The 18,891-nt window shown below is 44.0% G+C and overlaps 1 protein-coding gene across 1 annotated transcript in view; it reads left to right on the top strand.

Moving 5' to 3' along the window:
- Positions 1-1,289: 1,289 nt before the first annotated feature.
- TBC1D8 (TBC1 domain family member 8) overlaps positions 1,290-18,891 on the top strand; it is a gene marked incomplete at both ends in the record, with an annotated part of 49,489 nt that continues 31,887 nt past the window's right edge. The window contains 2 exons of the mRNA XM_080363346.1: positions 1,290-1,416; positions 14,940-15,095. Coding sequence (XP_080219472.1) covers positions 1,290-1,416; positions 14,940-15,095 — 283 coding nt within the window. The remainder of the gene's footprint in view (positions 1,417-14,939; positions 15,096-18,891) is intronic.

Below are 18,891 nucleotides of genomic sequence, written 5' to 3'. Positions count from 1 at the left end.
CGTTGGCACCTTCCAAATCCCAGTTAATAATTACTGCTGCTGGTTCTAGGTATCACACTGCAGCATCAGTCTCTCTCAAAGAGTTGGGAAATTCACAAGTCACATAATAGGTTGAGCTTGGTAAAGTGAAGCTCGGGGATTTTTTTCCCTAATCAGCGTTCCCTACTAAGAAGGATCTTTGCCCAACTGATGACTTCATGATTTAACCCACAGTGACTGGGGTCTTTAATCCAAATTAAGAGTGTGTGAGGTTTAGCAGCCTGCTACTGCAGTGGTTACAAAGAAATTATTTAATATTTGCTGTTAATTGGAAATGGAACATGACTGAGAAAAAGTATACTGGTCATGTTTTAATGGCAATCCGGGTTAACCGAAAGGTAAAATACAGTGTCAGAGGATTACCAGTGTAAGGTGCTGCTGCAGTAACCATTTGTGCAGGTTCACAAACGATCCTACCGACGGCTCAACCACAAGCAGTGCTTGATTATTTCTTAAATGAGAAAAAAAACCCCACCTATAAAATTAAGATTCTGACTTTTCAGTCGAGGTATGAAGTTTCAAGCACTGGCATTCAAACATTAAAGTAAGTATAGCTGCGAGCTCGGGCTTTAGGCTGTGATCCAGAAAAAAACAGGAAAGCAGAGTTCCCCCCATCCCTCCCCGAAACCACGGCACCCTTTCCTTCCCGCCATCCCTGACTGCCCCCCGTGTCGGGGACCGTGGAACACGGGTAGGGGTGTCCACCTCTGGGGCGCATCCCGAGTGTGCCAGCACGGGCTGGGGAGAACTGAGGGCAGGATCCCGACGCCACCGCTGTCAAAAAGCGGGTGACCCCGGCACCGGGCTGCCGCGCCCCAGGCTGCGGTGCCGGTGCGCTGGGATGCGCCAGGACCCCGGGGTGCCGCGGCCACCCCAATGTGGGGGGCTCGGGGCGTCACGGGACCCCCGAGAGAGAAAGCCGGGGACCCCCTTCCTAGTCCTCCTTCCTCCGGCTGGAGTCGCCCCCACTCCGCCGCCACTGCCCGGCACCAGGGACTGCGCGGATGGCGACGATACCGGCTCACAAAGCCCCCGGCACCGCGGGAAGGGCGGCCCGTCCCCCGGGCTCCGCCTTCGGCCCCTCCCCGGCTGCCGGGCCCGCACGGAGGAAGCCGGAGCCGGCGCCGCGCCGTGCAGCCCGCGGGGGGCGATGTGACCCGGGCAGCCGGGGTGCGGGGCGGTGCGGTGTGGGGCAGGTGGACGGGCTGGGGAGACGGGAGGGGAGGAGAGAGACTCCGAGCCGGGGAAAGATGTGGCTGAAGCCCGAGGAGGTGCTGCTGAAAAACGCACTCAAGCTGTGGGTCACGCAGAAGAGCAGCGGCTACTTCATCCTGCAGCGGCGTCGGGGCCACGGAGACGGCGGCGGCCGCTTCACGGGTACCTGGTGATGCGGGGGGCAGCGAGGCGCCAGGCCGGGTGGCGGGTCCCCCCTGCATCTGCTCTGTTCCCCATGCCTTTGCTCTGCTCTGCTCTGCTCCACAGGAACTTGGCCGTACCGGGGGAGCCGGCGGTGGGGCGGGCGGCCGGAGGCGGGAGCGGCCTCTTTGTTCGGCCGGCGGCGGGGCCCCTCGCCGGGCCAGCTCGGCTTGGCACGGCTCGGGGAATAACGCGGAACGGAGAGAGGGGCGGGGACGCAGAGCGGGCGAGGGGCGCCAGCGGCCCGGGGCATCGCGTCTTCCGCGCTACGGGCGGTGCGGAGGCTCCCCCCGAGTTGCCTCGGGAGCAGCTTCGTGCTTCTGTAGCCTGGAGCACCGCTAAAGCCACTTTATATTTTCCCGTCTCCCCTCCCAGTGGCTTGCTTAAGCGTGACTAAGGGCGAGCTCGGAGCCCGTGTGCCGCGGTGCGGAGGAGCCGCGCCGGCGCCGGCGGAGTTGGGTGGGGGAGCCGGACCGCTGGGGGTCGGGGGCGGCCCCGCTGCAGCCCGCGGAAGCCGGAGCGGGGAGCGAGCGGAGGCCCCTGGGCTCGGGGGTGCCGGGGGGTTGCTGGGTTGTGTCCCCGTCCCCACCCCCCAAGACTGGCCGCGATCTGCGCTGGGGCTCGCCCCCCCATTAATACGATGGGAGTTAGATAAATACGTATACGACTTGTGACTTTTGGGTTGTTAGTTCAGCGTTGTGCAAAAGTGAGTTCTGACTTATTTTTGTATTAATTATACTACGCCTTAAGTGGCTGTCGATAGGGCATGTTACATCCATCTGGCACTCTAGGTACGCATAGTGAAGGATAAATATGAAGAACAAGGATCATGCTTTTCCCTCGCAACAGTATAGATCTGTGAATAATTCCAGTGAGAATATTGTGTTAGGCTACACTGACATTGTAGAGTAACCGAGTAAGGAATTTGGGCCAAACTTTCGTTTCAAAGTCATCAGCAACAGAATTCAAACAAGCAGTGCTTTGGAGAAAAAAAATACAGTTTTATGTGTAATTCGTACTTAAAAGCAGATGAGTCTGGTTTGTACCTTTTAAACAAATTGGAGTTTTTAGAGGTGGTTTGTATTTTTGAAAGAATAGACAGGTATTTTCAAAATCAGTATTTTCCAGGCACTTTAAGAAGCTGTGTTACCAGGTTTGATATTTATTTTATTAAAGCCTTTTGTTCCTGAACCATTGACCTTTGCCAGTTGATAATACTGCTTTCTGCTTTTTTTTTTTTTTTAAATAAGAGCGTGTCCTAGCTGTGGAGTCATAAAGAAGCACAACGCTCAGTTGTGGCTTGGTAGATCCCGTGTTATCAATGTATTACTAATGAAATGCTAGCTGTGATAAGGTTAATGGAAGTTTTGCCATCGAGTTAAACAACCGTCTGCCCGCATGTTTTCCCCTGCCCCCTGCATGGAAGTCACAGGCCACTCTTTTGTCATCGTAAGAACGACGTGGATTAATTTTCAGAGTTAAAAATAGCCGTTTACAGCTGCTTGATTTAGGTCCAGGACAATCATGAGGTTCAGATCCACAAATGTTAACTCCTCGTGGCTGAGCTTTCTGCCGCAAGCTTAAGCTGAACAAACTGCTTTTCTCTCTGGTTAAGTTTCAGGTGAATCATTTTGCCGAATCTACAGTGCATGGGCTTGCATAAATCTGGTTTTGGCTGGCAAAGGAAAAGTGCTCCCGTCTCAGACGAAGTTTTCCAAGGGAACGATAAATTCTGACAGTCTTTTAAACCATTTGGAAATGTTTATGTTTAAAAGGGCTTAGAAATTAGAGTCCTATAACCAGAAAGCAACTGTGGGGGAGCATTAAGCATAGCTGGAGTTAGATATATTACATTTTTTTTTTTTCATAGTTTTTAATTGGGATGAGTGAAATGGAGACCTCTATGGAGAAACAGTTGGGCTTTGCTGGTAGCTGTGGTTTCGGTGCAAAGCTTACCTCCCAGTTCCTGCTTTTCATGATGGTGGAGACACTCTGTTAGTACCTGCCTTTTCCAAACTGACAGATACAAAGGGCAATTAAGTACTACCGTATTTCAGAGTATGGTCTCCCAAGCTATAGAGCTGTAAGCAAGAAGATGTTATTTGTTTTAACTGGGGAAGCAAAGCTTAAGAGAGAACAATATCCATATCTGTTTTCTTTTCCCTTTAGAAACTTGAGCCCTGGCCAACAGCAGTTAAGTTTGATGGAAACGTATAAATTTCAAAGATGTGAAGATCCTGTACATGAAAGCAAGTGCCATGGTAAAAGGGAATCTCAGAGCTCCTCTGGTGAGGAGGAGGAGGCTGCCTGTCCTCAGGCTGTGTTAGACCCATGTGGGATCAGGGGGGCAAAACCTCCAGACTAGATTTCATAAGCAAAGAGTGCAGGTGGGGCAGTGGACCACTCGGGACATAATTTGCTTTAAACAGGGTGGGTGGATGCTGCCCTTCTGCCTCTTAATACAACATGGTATTTGCACTGAACCTCTGTGAGGGCGTTTGTTTTATGGCCTTGTTCTCCTATTTGCATGGGCTTTTTCCTTACAGAACACTTCTCTCTCCTGACCAGGGCATTTTGTCCATTATGTAAGTTAGTACAGCTGGAGGGTAAATTTCATGTGGATTTAATTCCTGAAGGCTGGACTGGATAATATATCTCACACAAAAGCGCTTTTCTTCTGTATCTACGTTTCTTTCTTTGAGTACTGTGTTTCAGTCGCACTCTATGCAGATGTTTGTAAGAGAGAGACTATATTTACTACTGTTATTTAATTTGGATCCTGGGGCAGTTACTGAATGCACACTGGGCTTGCAAGCAGCAAAAAATGATGGAGGCTGTGTTTAACTCTTCATTACCTGACCAGTGCCATTCTGGTTTCTGTCTTCCTCAGGATATGCTTTTCACGTAAATGTTTAACTTGCCACTTTACCTGCATCTCTGCTTTAGAGTTCTGTTCTATCAGAGGCTTAAGAAGTAAATTGGTAATGTTTTAGAAATAATTTACAGAAATAGTTATAATTTTTTAACTAATAATTCATTTTTAAACTAATTTGAAGTTGTAGATTTTTAAAAAATATTTAGCTCATCCATTTCTGTTGGTTCTGCATTTGTTTTTGTTTGGTTGGTTGTTTTTTTTCTCCTAATTGGGCATTGCCTTAGCTATCCCTACAAAAATGTCTTCTGATGTAGCCATGATTAACAGGCCAAAGTTGGCTGGATTTAGTACTTGCTGATATCTTTGTTTCTGAGGTTACATATTAATGATAAGCTTGAGATGCCATCAGTAGTCAAAAATACTATCAAATCCCTTATGGTGGAATAGTGCAAGATAGTTTAGCCTGTGAGTGAATCACTACTTTCATTTTTATTAGGGGATGTTGAAAGCTTCGTTCACCTTCCTGTTTGATTAGATTAGTTTTATGTATTTTGACAGCAAAACTGCTTATTTTGGGAGGTGTTGGGAATGATTTCATCATGGGTGCTTGGACTGAGAGGAGCTTTTCCCTCTTCCCAGGCAGCTAGCTTTGCAGTTGCTGTTTACACAGTACTTCACATTGCACACTCTTAGTGTATTAAAATCCACTTAAGATTCCTTTAAATACTTGTGACTTTTTCCTTTTATAAATAAGGTTAAATAAAACTTTAAAATGAACACTTTGTTTCAAGCAGCTTTTTGAATTACTGAGATACAGTGATTCTTTAATTTCTTCCTTGAAGTAGGTCAATAAAAGGTTCTGTTTTGTTCCTGTTTTACCTGTGACTTTTAATTTAGTTATGATATTTCTCCATACTATTCTTCCAGCCTCCATTTTCAGCTCAGGGCACTTTCCAAGCTGGATGTGGTCTTACATCATTTGCAACTTGCAGAACATGAACATTTTGGAAAGAAATTAATTTCTCCTTCAGCTCATATAGACCTTTACAGTTCACAATTTTATAAGATATTATAGTGGCAAAAAGAAGCGTCTTCTGTACATGAATCTGAACCTTATTATTCCTATAATAAAAGTAAATGTGGTAGGCAAGATAAATACACTTCCTAGAGCTATATGCCAGCAACTGAAGTAAACTTCCATCTTAGGATTTTATTTTTTCTTTTAAATAAAATTGTTGCAGGGTGATAGCTTTCGAAGCGATCTATAGAGCACCTCTTGGTTGTGAATGGAGATCTGACTAGTTACATGATAAGAGCTCTCTTAATTATTTTCCCCTTGCCTGGATCTTATTTTTTTAACACATACAGAAAAATGGCTGTTAATAAACTCTGTGTCTCTTTTCTGGTAATTAAAAACCAAAATATCTTTTGCTGTTCTTTTCATGCTTTCCAGTCCAAACACCTCTAATCATTGTAAATACATCACCTTTTAGTAGCCCTGTGCATCTCCCAAGGTCTGGGTGAATAATTTCATGATAGAGACTATTTCAGAGAGAGACAGTGAGTGGACCAGAGAGGTTGAGGGTTCCTGGGACTCGGGTGAGGAATCCATCTAGATTGCCCCTGTTGATTACATTTTAGCAGGAGAGGGTCAAAAATATGGTGAAGACTTGTATTTTTAGTAGAAAATGCAAGTGGGTATTCTTGTAAAGTTTTTTACCTTTTGGATGAGTGAAAGGCCAAATGAGTAGCATATTAAAAGATCTGTCCCAATATAGTCTTCAAAACAGTTTGCCTTTTAGTCTTAAAATATGTCAAAGATACCAGAACAAGTTACTGATAGATAGAGGCTCAATCTGAACTGTAATTAAAAAACAAAGTGAAACAAACACCCCCTCCCCCCCCCCAAACAAACAAACACCCTCCAAAACACCCCTCCTCCCAAAAACAAATGAAAACAAACAAAAAAACCAAACAATGTCAAAAAAACCCAGCAAACGACAAAACCAACCACCACTGCTTTTATTTTAAAGGGAGCAGATCAGAAGAGGAAGACGCCACAATAATGAAGTTAATAAAGGATATTGGTGGTGCTCACCGTCTGTATTCATGGTTGGTTGGTTGGTTTGTTTGTTGTGTTTTTTAAGGCAGAGCTCTCTCTGAAGCTTTGCAGAAGGGGAGGTGGAAATCTAAATACTCTACTGAAAGCTTGGACTCTGGTCAAAATGTTATCTAGCCTTGCCCACAGCTGGAATTCAGATCGGCAGGTTTTATGCTCTATTATTTTTTTCCTCCTTATTTTACTGTAACATTTTTTAAGGAGAGTGCATGCTTCTGAGCTCTTTCCCAAGAGGGTGGCTTCTCCGTTAGAGCGTTTGGCCAGGAGGCAGGAGCTGGAAGGAGGGATAGGAGCGGAAGGGCTCCTACCAGCAAGGCTGGGCACCCCCAATTCCTGACCCCCGAGCCTCTGACGGAGCTGTGGGTGCTGCTCTGGCTCCCTCTGGCTGGGGTGGGTTTCCTCCTCCTAAGGCACAGCAATGCTGAGATGGGTAAGGTGAAACATGGGTGCTGGTGTTGAAATGCTAATGTTGTGTTAAATACTGATATTAAAGGTGATGATGTACCTGTGCATGCAGAAGGGGGTCTGGGTTGTGTCTGCTCAGAGACTGACCACCAGCCCACACAAATCCAGTGAATAGCTACAATGGGTTTTTAGTTTCATGTTGTGGAGGCCAAATGCCACAGAAAAAGGCGGGAAAATCAGAGAATGTTTTGGGATGAAAGGGACCTTCAAAGATCATCTAGTTCCACCCCCTTACCATGGGCATGGACATTTTCACTAGACCAGGTTGCTCAAAGCCCCATCCAACCTGACCTTGAACGCTTTCAGGGACGGGGCATTCATGTTTGGGCAACCTGGTTCAGTGTCTGACCACTTGCGTCGTATAAAACATCTTCCTTAGAAAATAATGGCATGTGTTGGTGGTGGCAGAGTGTAAGTAATGCTAGAATGGTGTCTTCAGTGTTATGTACAGCACCCACCAAAACAGAGACAGACTTTCTTGTTTTTTACTCTCTCAGGTAGTATCCCATGTCTGGGTAATTTGCTGCTGCAGCAGCAGCTTATGTGTCCCACCTTCTCGCCCGTCTTCAGGTGGAAAACAGCTTCAGGTATTTTCACTTGTAACGTGAGAATCGAAGCATTTGGCTCTGCAGCTATAAAAATAGGCTTGGCATGACCCGGGCCGGTGGCAGAGGGCTTGAGATAAGCAGCTGTGAGAGTCCTGTCACGGCTGCGCGCCCGCCTGGGGAAGCGGCCCGCGGGGAAGTGGGGCTGAGGAGAAGTAACCAAAGTAACCAGTGCCCCGGGGCTGCCGGGACGTTCCCACCATTCTGGGAGAGCGGGTGCACGGCTCAACTTGCTTCTGTTTCCGCAGTGTGGCCTTTCCCTCCCTGTGCTGTGGGCTGGTGCTGGAGCAGGATCTCAGCATCGCGCCCAGGGAAATGGGAGTCACAGGGACCATGGGACACCAGCCTCTCCAGTAGAATGCCCGGACTACCCTCGTTTCTCTTGTGCAGCCTCCCCAGAGTGCTGGGACTCAGGAGTGATCTTGTTTCAATTAGTTTCTACATGCCAGATTGGAAAACAAACAACCAACCAACAAAACTACAAACAAACAAAAACCCCAAAACACCCCCCCCCCCCCCCCCCCCCCGATAAAAAATGCCACCACAACAACAAAAACCCCGAACAAAACAAAACCCCAACAAATCCCAGTTTACCCAGTGGCAGCGTTTGATCTGGCAGAGCCCATGTTGGCACTAGTGTAGAGGCTTGAATGTTGGTATTTCCACGGGTGAATAAATGCTTAGAGCATTAGGTCTTTATGCTGAAATATAATGTTGTCTGTGCTTGTCTTAAAGTGTGGTGAGCCCTTATCGTTAGAAAGGAAACACAGCCTTCCTACAGCCCTTAGAGGAGTCCTCCTTCATCCTTTTTCTTACGTACTTTTCCAGATAAGATCTGCAACTTATTTCTTGATGGGGAAAGCCTAATAAGAAATACTTTCTCATAGGTGCTGTATTGTATCAAAACCTGTTTGTAGAATTTTGCAGAATTCAGCAAAGACAGTGTGGCTGGTATAAAGCCAAGACATTGAGCCACTGTTGTTAGTGGCCTTGCATAACCAATGGGGCTCTTATCCAGCAAAAGCCTGGATTTTAGGGAGGCCTTGGTGAAAGTAACAACCTGTTAACCATCCAAGTTTTGAACTTTTAGAGAAATCAAATCAAGATGGTATGAAAGACCTAGAGATGTCCCCAAACATTTATGCTAGGGGTTACCACTGGCTAGCAGCACCTTCATGCTCGCCATCCTGGGCTGTGTCCTACCTTGGTGCAGCTCAGAAGCCTCCACTTGAGCTTATAACACCCAGTGCTTGCGGTCTTCTCCTGCTGGGCTCTGAGGGGTGAGGATGAAAATGGAACTAAGGTGGTCCTCGGCACATCTGAGCTCTGGATCTCACCTTGGGTTACGGTCACCAACTATGTGCTCCTAGGTGGTGAGATGGTTGAGGCCACGTGGGATCCAACTTCGTAACTGCCTCATCTCTCCCTTAGCAGGTATATTGGTCCTATGGAAGGCTTCGGAGATGCTGCACAGAGCCAGGCGAGCAGCCTGTGCTATCTAGAGTGCCCTTTTGGCAGGCTGAGGTTGTCTGGGTTGGTGTGAAAACCACCTTTCTCCTGCAGCTGGAGCAGAGGGAGGGTGAGGGGCTGGGAAGCGGGGACATCCACAAGTCCCTCCCTGTGTCCTGCTGCCTGGTGGTTCAGCCAGATGCTCGCCTCCTCTAGCAGGGCTAATTACTGCCACCATGTCTATTGTGAGACTCTAATTGTGAATCATTGCAAGATAGAGGAAACTGCATGAAGAAGCGTAATAAGGGTTCAGGGTTTGGAGTGCTTCTCTGCCTCAAAGAGCTGAGATGATGCTTTATTTAAGCAGTTAGTTCAATTTCACTGTCCTAAAAAAAAAAACGCTTTATTTTTATGGTCATCTGAATTGTTTGATTTGCTCTTTTCTCCCAATTCACATGCCTGAACAGCTTAGAGTGCCTCTTGCAGCTATTAACTGCATCCTCTGGGAAAGACCCTGTACTGTTAGCTCCTTCCACTTCTCGGGAAGAGCTTTCTCCCGATTTCAGGTAAAGTGTTCTCTTGGCAGACTCCTGCTTTTGCTTCCTGGGCTTGTTTTTCTTTCAGCGCCCAGCATTCTGATTGAGCAGGAGCACTGAGCTTCTGAGAATTAATCTAGAGGCATGCTTTATACTTCGTGGCTTCATATTGCAGTGGGAGCCTGCCAGGATGCTGGGCTGTGGCTGTAGTCTCAAATCCCTCCGTTTGGTGGCTTTGTCTTACAGAAATAACCTAGCCTGATTGAAAAAATAAAATAAAAAAATAAGGGTCTGAGTATTTAAAGCAGGGCTTTGGCGCAATCCAGCTAAATGTAGGTTGCCTGCGGCCGAGAGCAGTTTCAGCTTTGGAGTTGATGAGCGTCTTGGCAAATTGGTTTGGGTCCAGGTACTGTGGTGGTGGTCCTCTATCTGTTTTCTCCGAAAGGCTCGATTTGGCAGATGTTCTTGAAGCACACCTTGTTCTCCAGATGCACTGGTCTCGGGTGCATTGGGAACCTCAAGGCTTTTTCTTCCAAGTAGACCAAGGAGAAATAGAAAAGCAGTTTTCTCTCTCCTTCAAACTTCCGCGGTGGTTGGTTTGTTTGTGCAGTGGCTAAAGCTGTTCCCCAGGATGCTGGAGGCGCAGGCTGGACTCTTGCCTTCTGTGTGACCCCTTTGGTTTTGGGAGAGGGGGTATAAGCGCTTGATTTGGGAGGTTCAGGGCTGTGGCACGTGGGTGGGAAGAGGTGCCTCCTTGTTCCTCGCATCTGGCCCGCCGTTCCCCAGCTTTTAAAAGTGCCGTCAGAATTTCTGACCAACTAATTGCAGATACCACATGTTATTGCTTATTTGAACTAGACTGACCTTTACTTCCCGCTTTGTGTTAAATTTATGAGTGTGCGTTAAACAAAGGATCCCAGCTGTGAGGACCAGATGTCTTATTTAAAAAACAAAGTAAAACTGTAAGGGTAATATTGCTCAGTATTGTGGTACTGCAGGCTTCCTTGTCACTTAGCCTCAGATTTAACTCCTTCTCTTTTCTTTTTCTTCATTTCCCCTTCCCCCCCCCCCCAAAAAAAAAAAAAAGCCATTGCAGCTTTGGCCTTCAGATATTTTGTTTTATTTTTTTGAATATTTATATTAATTTATTGGTCCAAGCCTCCTAAGTGATAAGTCCAAGTCCCTCTGCCTTGCAGCATGGCTTAACTGCTGAAGTGACCCCCCCCAATTCATGGGAAGGCATTTGAGTAGTTCTGAAATTTAAAATATGACAGAGGTGAGCAGAAATCGTCTTGCTCTATGTCGAGGCTTCCTTAATTCATGTGCTGTTGGGCCAGGCATAATTATTAGTGCCTTGGACTGTCTCTTGAGTATTGTCCTAAAAGATGGAACTAATACATAGTTTTTCAGTTCCAGTTTCTAGTCTGGGTTCAAGTTTAATCACCCTCTGCCCAGCATCTCAGTAGTTTAAAAGAATTTTTGAAATACCATGTGGATAATTAACACTGATCTGGGAAGGGAGCTTGCATTCTTTAGTATGAAAGATACGGTATGTTTAGTAAAAGTTGGTGTTATATTAACTTTCTGTAAACATGTTCCTTTTTCTAGGTTAGTTGTGAGCATGACACAGGATAACGTGTAATGGGATCTTTGATCTTTCTGGAAGCATGTAAGGAACTATGTGTTTAAAGATGAAGAGCACTGCGCTCGTGATAGTTCATTTGAGACCCTGATTGTTGTAAAATATCCTTGGCTAATTTTTTTTTCCGTGAAGAAATGCTCAACAATTTCATTGTGCATGATGTCCTGTTTGCATCTCTTTTGGTTACAGACTGACCTCTGTGAAAGGGAGACACTCCCACCTCTTGCAGAATTTCAAGTGTTTCCTTGCTAATTTTTATAGTTCAGATTATTTGTGGTATTATATCCATCATATGCATGGACATTTGATAAAAACGGGTTTGCAATTAGAAGTACAACACTCTTGTTTTACTTGGAGGTATACCAGTTTCCAGTCTTGAAGCAATAAAATAGGCACAGAAATAGATATGTTTCAAAAATAGCATTGAAATAGATACCAAGTAAGGTGTGGGATTTGTAGTGAGTTTTCCAGTTTTGTTTTCTGGACTCAATTCTGAAATAATATGTATAAGTGTTCCCTCTACCTGAAATTCACCTTACAGCTGAAGTAATCAGATTTATTGAGGAGAAGCATATAATTTCAGTAGAAGTGTGTCATTTTCCACCTCTTTGGTATTTGTCTTTGTATACATTACACCTGAAACTTGCGTAAGGATTTTATCTTGGGAACATTCTTTCTGCATGAAACAAACCCTCTACCTTTTGAGGAACCTGCAAAGGCTTTGCAAACCTACATTTCCATCTCTCCTTAGTGTAGTTAGTGTGCAGTTTACTGCTTCCCTGAAATAGTTCTGCATCTTGGGAGGTCAAAAAGCGGACGAGAAGTTGGTGGAGTAGCTTGTTAAAGGGAAAGCGGTACTCTGGATTTTAAGTTCCTCCCAAAAATCTGGTCCCATATAGACTAAAAAGAAAAAAATGATGGGTATTTTGGGAATGAAACCAGTGTAGCAATTCTTCTTTTTCTGTTTCCTTTTAATGTTTGACTGTTCTGTGGGTATAAATGGTTTCACAGTTACTCGTGATACAGAAGAGGTCTGCTGCATCCTACCTGAAGGCATGTTAATGCATCAACATGTGAGCCAGAGACCCTCTATATAATTTATATGTACCTGTGAGCCAGAGATCCCTTTATTTTATGAGCAGATCCTGTCTTGTAAGAGACCCTTCCATGGAACAAGCTGTCAGGACATTTTGTTAGAAAGGTGCTTGCTCGCATCTGGGTGTTTTTCAAAGCATGTTTCAAAATCAGTGTACAAGTGTACAGTGTAGTTTCTTGTTTGTTTGTTCAGGGATTTTTAGGTTGTTGCAGTGAGAAGTGTACACTTTTTTCCTTTTCTTTCAGTCTTAGTTCTGGCTCCTCTTAGTTGTCCTTAGTTAATATTTTAGCTGTGGGTAGTTTAGAAAAAGGAGGTAATTAATTTGGAAAGTTGAAGGAGGAATCTTTTTTTTGTTGTTTTAATACTTTGTAAGCAAAATGGAAATTGTAAGCAGAAGTAAACAGTGAGAAGAGGAATTGTGTTTTCTGGTCAGTTATTCAGGAACAGAAAAAGGACTTAATTTTGCACAGGCTAAGAAGTAAAACAAAATTTTGCAGCTACTTCTGTGCTTTCCTGCAGCTTTTCCTGATTTCTGAAAAAGAAGCATTGCACAAATGAGATGTTCACTAAATGTTCTCTTGGGATTTTGGTTGCACTTACTGTTAGTTGACTTTTTTTCTATGGCTTTAGTGAAATGAAAAAGAAATTTTTCTCCTAGATCTATCATCTGGGGAAAGTATTGGGGCACTTCATAACTTTGTTCTGTTTCTTTCTTGTAGTGTCCCAAGTCTTTTGAAATTTGAAAGTTAAACCCTATTTTTACTCTCCGCATCATTTGATGGTGCTGTCTTACTGGCTTTAACCCAGCTCACTGAGGTTGGCACTCTACTTTCTGTGAACATGGATGGTTTGCTATCTTTTATACTTGGATGAGGTTTTTTGTCTTTTTCTTGCAGTTACAGGAGTGCATTTAGCATTTTCTGATATTATGTGTATTACCGGTCTCCAAATTCAGTTCCCTTTTTTAAGTAGATGGCTGTGATATCTTGACATAAGCAAACTGGTGCAGAATAATCTCTCACCCTGTCGTTTTAAAACATACTGTTTTCAGATTCTGCTTGGCTTTGAAAGCGTCATCGAAGGTGTGTGTGACTGCAAGGAGGAAGTAGTTGATGCAATTTTCTTTGCCCTTGGAAGGCTTTTGATGCTGTTCCATGTGAGCTTCTTATACCTCCTAGACCAGAAGGTGGTTACACTGCTGCTTTGTTGTGCCATACTCAAATTAATTAGCTGTGGTTCATTGTCCAGGTGAGAAGACATTTCAGATGAGGACTTTATAGGTGTCATGTCATTGTTTCCGTTCATCACTTAGGTGATGGGCTAGAGAACACAATTATAAGAACTGCACATAGTTGCAAGGGCTGGCAAAGCCTTTGGAGGCTGAGAATAGTTCCTTTTATGTTGGATTAATGATGAAGGAACAAAGATACAGCTGTACATATGGCATTTAGGCTGGAAAAAGTTAAAATGCAAAGAGAAGATGTAGTATTGTGGAAAACTTCCTAGAGAATCCAGTGGCTTAAGCACAGGTGGTAAAGCCACTCCTTGCTGTCTGTCATCCCTCTCCATAGAGGTTGTGTCTCTGCAGGATATACAGTATAGGGGAACTGCACATAGAGCTGCTCCTGTATTGCTCTTTGTAGGTGCCATAAGCCAGTTCTGAGTTACTTGAATAAGCCAGCTTGCAAATCATGGCATTTGAATAACTTTTTGATGCATAGTTTGTTTCTGCAGGAAAGGCCAGCAACTCCAGCTGACCTCCAGACTGGAAAGACTTTTTGGAGGACAGCAGTTGCCCCAGCTCTGAAAAACTGAGTTTGCCTGTGTTTATGTCGAGTGCTTAATTTACTGCTGCAAACTTTTTTGGATACTTTGGTGTGTATGCAAGATACAGGAGGTGATTTTCTACTCTTCTTACAGCTGGTACCTTACCAGTAGTGAGCATCATGTCCAGTTTGGAGTGTCACGCTTAAAAATAAGCTGGAGAGATTCCAATTTAAGCTCAAGAATAATGAGCTGTTTGAAAAATATGACCCATAAGGATGAGATGAGGCAATTGGGCTTTCTTTAGAAAAAGATAATTCATTCAAGGGTGGGCAAGTATGGTGATACTTTTTCAGTATGTCAAGCATTAACATAAAAAGTGCTTGTGGTAAATTACTATCTCTGTGTTGGGGAGCAGAATTAATTTCCAGCTAGAGAGTTTAAGATTGTGGTGGTTGGCTTGTTTTGGTTGCTGGGGTTTGTTTGTTTGTTTTTCCTCTGAAAGAATACTTAGTGAAAATAGTGGAACAGGCTAATCAGGGAGGTTGTTGCATCTTGGTTGTGAGAGGTTTTGAAGAACAGGTTAGACAAATACCACTTATAGCATAGGTGTATTTATCCAGCTTCAGAGCAGGGCTGGAACGGTAACTTCTTAGGGTGCCCTCAGGTCTTTCCACTTCAATTCTGTGTTTATATATGTATATATGAGGCAAAACTGGAAATGCAAAGAACTCGATATGTTGTTGATCTTCTAATCTAGTTTGCCTTTCACATTTTGAGCATTTGTACATCGCAGCGTAAAACAGGGAAAGAATTGCTATTGTTATTGTTATATTCTGGATTGTAATTTTGCAGCTTTAGATGTGAAAAGACTTGCAGGCTGCAGAAGTAAAAGTTGGCACTAATTCTCTTTCCCCCCGCTTTTGTTTGCAGGCCGCTTGGTCGGTGCCCTGGATGCTGTGTTAGACTCTAACGCACGTGTCGCTCCGTTTCGAATTTTACTCCAAGTCCCAGGCTCACAGGTTTACTCTGCCATTGCATGTGGTGAGTTATTGAACGGATCTGAAGTTTACTGGGCCATAGCTATTGGTGAGTCACAGACGGAAACCCCAAACCGGTTCTGAGCATGGTCAGTGTCAGCATGTCCAAGAAGCTCAAGGTAACCCCAGCTAGTAGTGTGTGCGTGGAAAGCTGTTGCCTATAGCTTGTTTAACAACCAAATTAACCCCTGGTTGAAATCCCTGATAGAAATTATGAGAAGATGTTAACGAGGAACAATAAGTTCCTATAGAAAGCTTGTTTGGCTGAGGGTGTTTTGCATTAATTTTCTCTCTCTTGCAAAGTAGTATGGTTCTGTTCATATGTATAACTTTTCTTACAGTAGTAATAGTTCCTTATGGCAAGAGGCTACTTAGTCTAGGCTTTCAGCGGTCTAGTCTTTCGCTTACTTGCTATGAAATGTCTTACCACACTTGATTATAATGGAATATAACTGGAAAAATCAGAAGATGCTACGTGATTTAGGAGATAGATAAAGTTGTTGAGGGGGTACGTCTCGTTGCCTGGTCTGTTGTGCACTAATCCCTTTTGCAGTGTCTCTGCAACCTTGAAAGGTTGAGGTCATCCTCAGGACAGTGATATTGATGTGAATTGCAGCCTGGCCATGGCACACTAAGGGCCATCTGAATGCGCTTGTTCCATTAATCCTGTTCTTGCTTGGCCAGTCTGCAGGGCTGTTCTTATCCCTTCTGCTTCAGTCTACAAAATCCTAGCATAGAAATAGTAATAATGCTCTAACTTTCAGTCAGCCGTGAAGTGGTGAGGGAGTTGGACTAAATGATCGTTGTAGGTCCCTTCCAACTGGACTTCTATTCTATTCTATTCTATTCTATTCTATTCTATTCTATTCTATTCTATTCTATTCTATCCTATTCCTATTCCTATTCCTATTCCTATTCCTATTCCTATCCTATCCTATCCTATCCTATCCTATCCTATCCTTTCCCTATCCCTATCCCTATCCCTATCCCTATCCTATCCTATCCTATCCCTATCCCTATCCCTATCCCTATCCCTATCCCTATCCTATCCTATCCTATCCTATCCTATCCCTATCCCATCCCATCCTATCCTATCCTATCCTATCCTATCCTATCCTATCCTATCCTATCCTATCCTATCCCTATCCCTATTCTATTCTATTCTATTCTATTCTATTCTATTCTATTCTATTCTATTCTATTCTATTCTATTCTATTCTATTCCTAGTCTAGTCTAGTCCAGTCCAGTCCAGTCCAGTCCATTCTTATATGGATCAAGCCATGAAATAGTTAGCTCATGCAAGTTTTTACATGTTGCTGGTATTTGACACAGTAGTCATTTAAATAGCAGGGGCAATCTGTATATTCACCCCCTTCCTCTGTACAGGCTCATTCATTTCTCCCTTGGTTCAGCAGAGACCCCTCTGCATGTTTCCCTGTTAATACTGCGAATCTTTCGCTGTGCCAGATGTCTGTGAAGAAGCTTACATAAAGTCCATTTGTGCTATTTTTGTTGTGGCTAGGTTTTCTTTGTTTTGCAATTGCTCTATGCTTTATATCCCTACCCTCCTCCTTTTTTACATTTAAATAATGCCATCTCATGGAGAAATTTAAAAGCTTCATGCTGTTACAGTCCTCTGGAAAAGTTCACTGGAAAAGTAAGCTCAGTATTGCTGTCATGGGCTTCTTGATCATTTGAATATATGTAATATTCCTTTCTGGGGCTGATCCTTGTCCTGTCCACACTTGCAGGTGGGTTTTTTTTTAATATTAAAGGAACGAAAAATCACTACAAAAAAACTTACCTGGTTGCAGTGATTAAGGATTTTCCTGAGATAAACCGATCTAAAATTTTCCTTGGCTCTTCTGAATGGATGCTCAGCCCTGAGAAAATGAAATTTATTATAACAGAGTGGAAAGCAGAGGGCTCTGCTTTGTATGCTGTGTGGGTAGGACATACGCACTCTCTAGAGCTGCACAGAACTGGAGAACCATGGTAGCAGAAGTTGCTTCTGAATAGTTGCTTCTGAATAGTCTCTGCTGTGAAACCCTGATGTGAGAGTCCCGGGGAGAGAGCTGGCGCTGGCAATAGGACTCAGAGGAGCATAGTGTCATAGAATCACAGGATAGTTTGGGTTGGAAGGGACCTTCAAAGGCCATCTAGTCCAACCCCCTGCAATGAGCAGGGACATCTGCAACTAGATCAGGTTGCTCAGAGCCTGGCCTGGAATGTCTCCAGGGATGGGACAAAGGACTTGCCCTGTGCAGAAGTGGCTGTTGCTGCTCGCCCAGCTCTGCACTAACATCACATTAAGAGCTTTGCTACTGGATTTGGAAGGAACAGTGAGTCACATTAAGGTTCCTGCTGTATATCAAGGACAAGGGGTAGCTCCAGGAGCCTCCTTCCCGTCTCCTGGTGTAACTTCATTAGAGGTAGCCATCATGTCATTAGGCAATTAATTAAAATTACATTTTTAATTGTGTGTTGGCAGTCCTCTGTTCAAGGAGCTGTAGGCTTAAATGATGATATCTGTTTAAGGGTGAAATCTGTGTTACACACTTTTGCAGATCTCCGAGGGCTGCTAGGAGGTCTGTTCCTTGCCCAGCATGGCTGTTCTGGCAGAGATGTTTCAATCCAGATGGTTAATTGTGTTATACCAGTACAGGAAAGAACAAAGCCTAACCTCAGCCCTAGTGTAGACCCACTTACTACTTTCTTTTCAGAAGGCTTGTGGGCAAAACCCAAGTCCCAGTTAAGCGAAGTAGGATTTGGGAGAGGGGAAGAGCAAAGGGATTGGTGAGAAGTGGGTTTAAAGGAGAGATTGTGAGGAGTGGGGCTGTGGTTAGACTAAATATCCATTTGGCACAGGTACATGAAGGTGGGTAAAAGGTGGAATAAAGTGCTGTGCAGAACATCAGCACAGGAGGAAGAATAAGAAAGAGATTGGCAATGCTTCGTTCAAATCACAGGATGACGATAAGGCATGAAATAGAAATTAGAAATAAAGAAAGGACCCAAGCAGCTGCGGAGTTTGCCTGACCAAATGAAAGGAGCAAAGAGGTCTTTCAGTATTTGAGCAGAATCCGTGCAGATACCTAAAGGGCAGCAGGAAAGAGTGCAGTGGCCCCTGTGGGAGATGGCCAGTGCCAGAGCCTGGGCTCAGAGCAGCCTGAGCAGTGTGGATGCTGCTGTGTAAGGTGTCTTGCTCACGGCTTATTTCACTTCTTTCACCAGCTCTCCCATACAGTCGGTATCTTTTAGGCAGCTCAGAAATAACAATTCAACTCAATATTTGCTTTGCACAGCTATTTTAATATAAAATGACTATTTCTCATGTTCTTAACTATTGATACATTATAATTATATATTAATAATTTGTTTTCTTTACCTAAAGGGTATATAAGTGTCTCTTCTTCCCTTTTAAAAAAAAAATATTTAACCTTGATTAATTATATTTATGAAATTCCATCACAAGACCTTCCTGTCAAGGAAGTTAAAGCTTGGAAAGTTTCCCTGCCATTTGGCATTCTGCGTGGAAAACAGAGCAGAGGAAGGTGGAAAATCCTTAGCTAAATTTATCTTTTTTTGTTGTGAGGGAACATGATGCCTCTCTTATGTACACACAAAACAAATTTTGAGATGAGTCTTCCATTTGAAATTCATTTCATAATTATATTAATCTGTGATTCCTATGTCTCTAACATCCAGGTACTTCTCTCCTTTCTTCCACTAGCAAAACGTTAGAAAAAGCAACTTTTGGCGCCTTTACTTTTTTACCTATAACATTTAATCACTGATCAGTAAGAGCTTTAGGGTCCAGATTTCCTGCTAAGTGCCCTGTATG

The sequence above is a fragment of the Nesoenas mayeri genome (assembly GCF_963082525.1).
Source record: "Nesoenas mayeri genome assembly, chromosome: 1".
Lineage (NCBI taxonomy): Eukaryota > Metazoa > Chordata > Aves > Columbiformes > Columbidae > Nesoenas > Nesoenas mayeri.
This window is presented reverse-complemented; position numbering and strand designations above follow the sequence as displayed.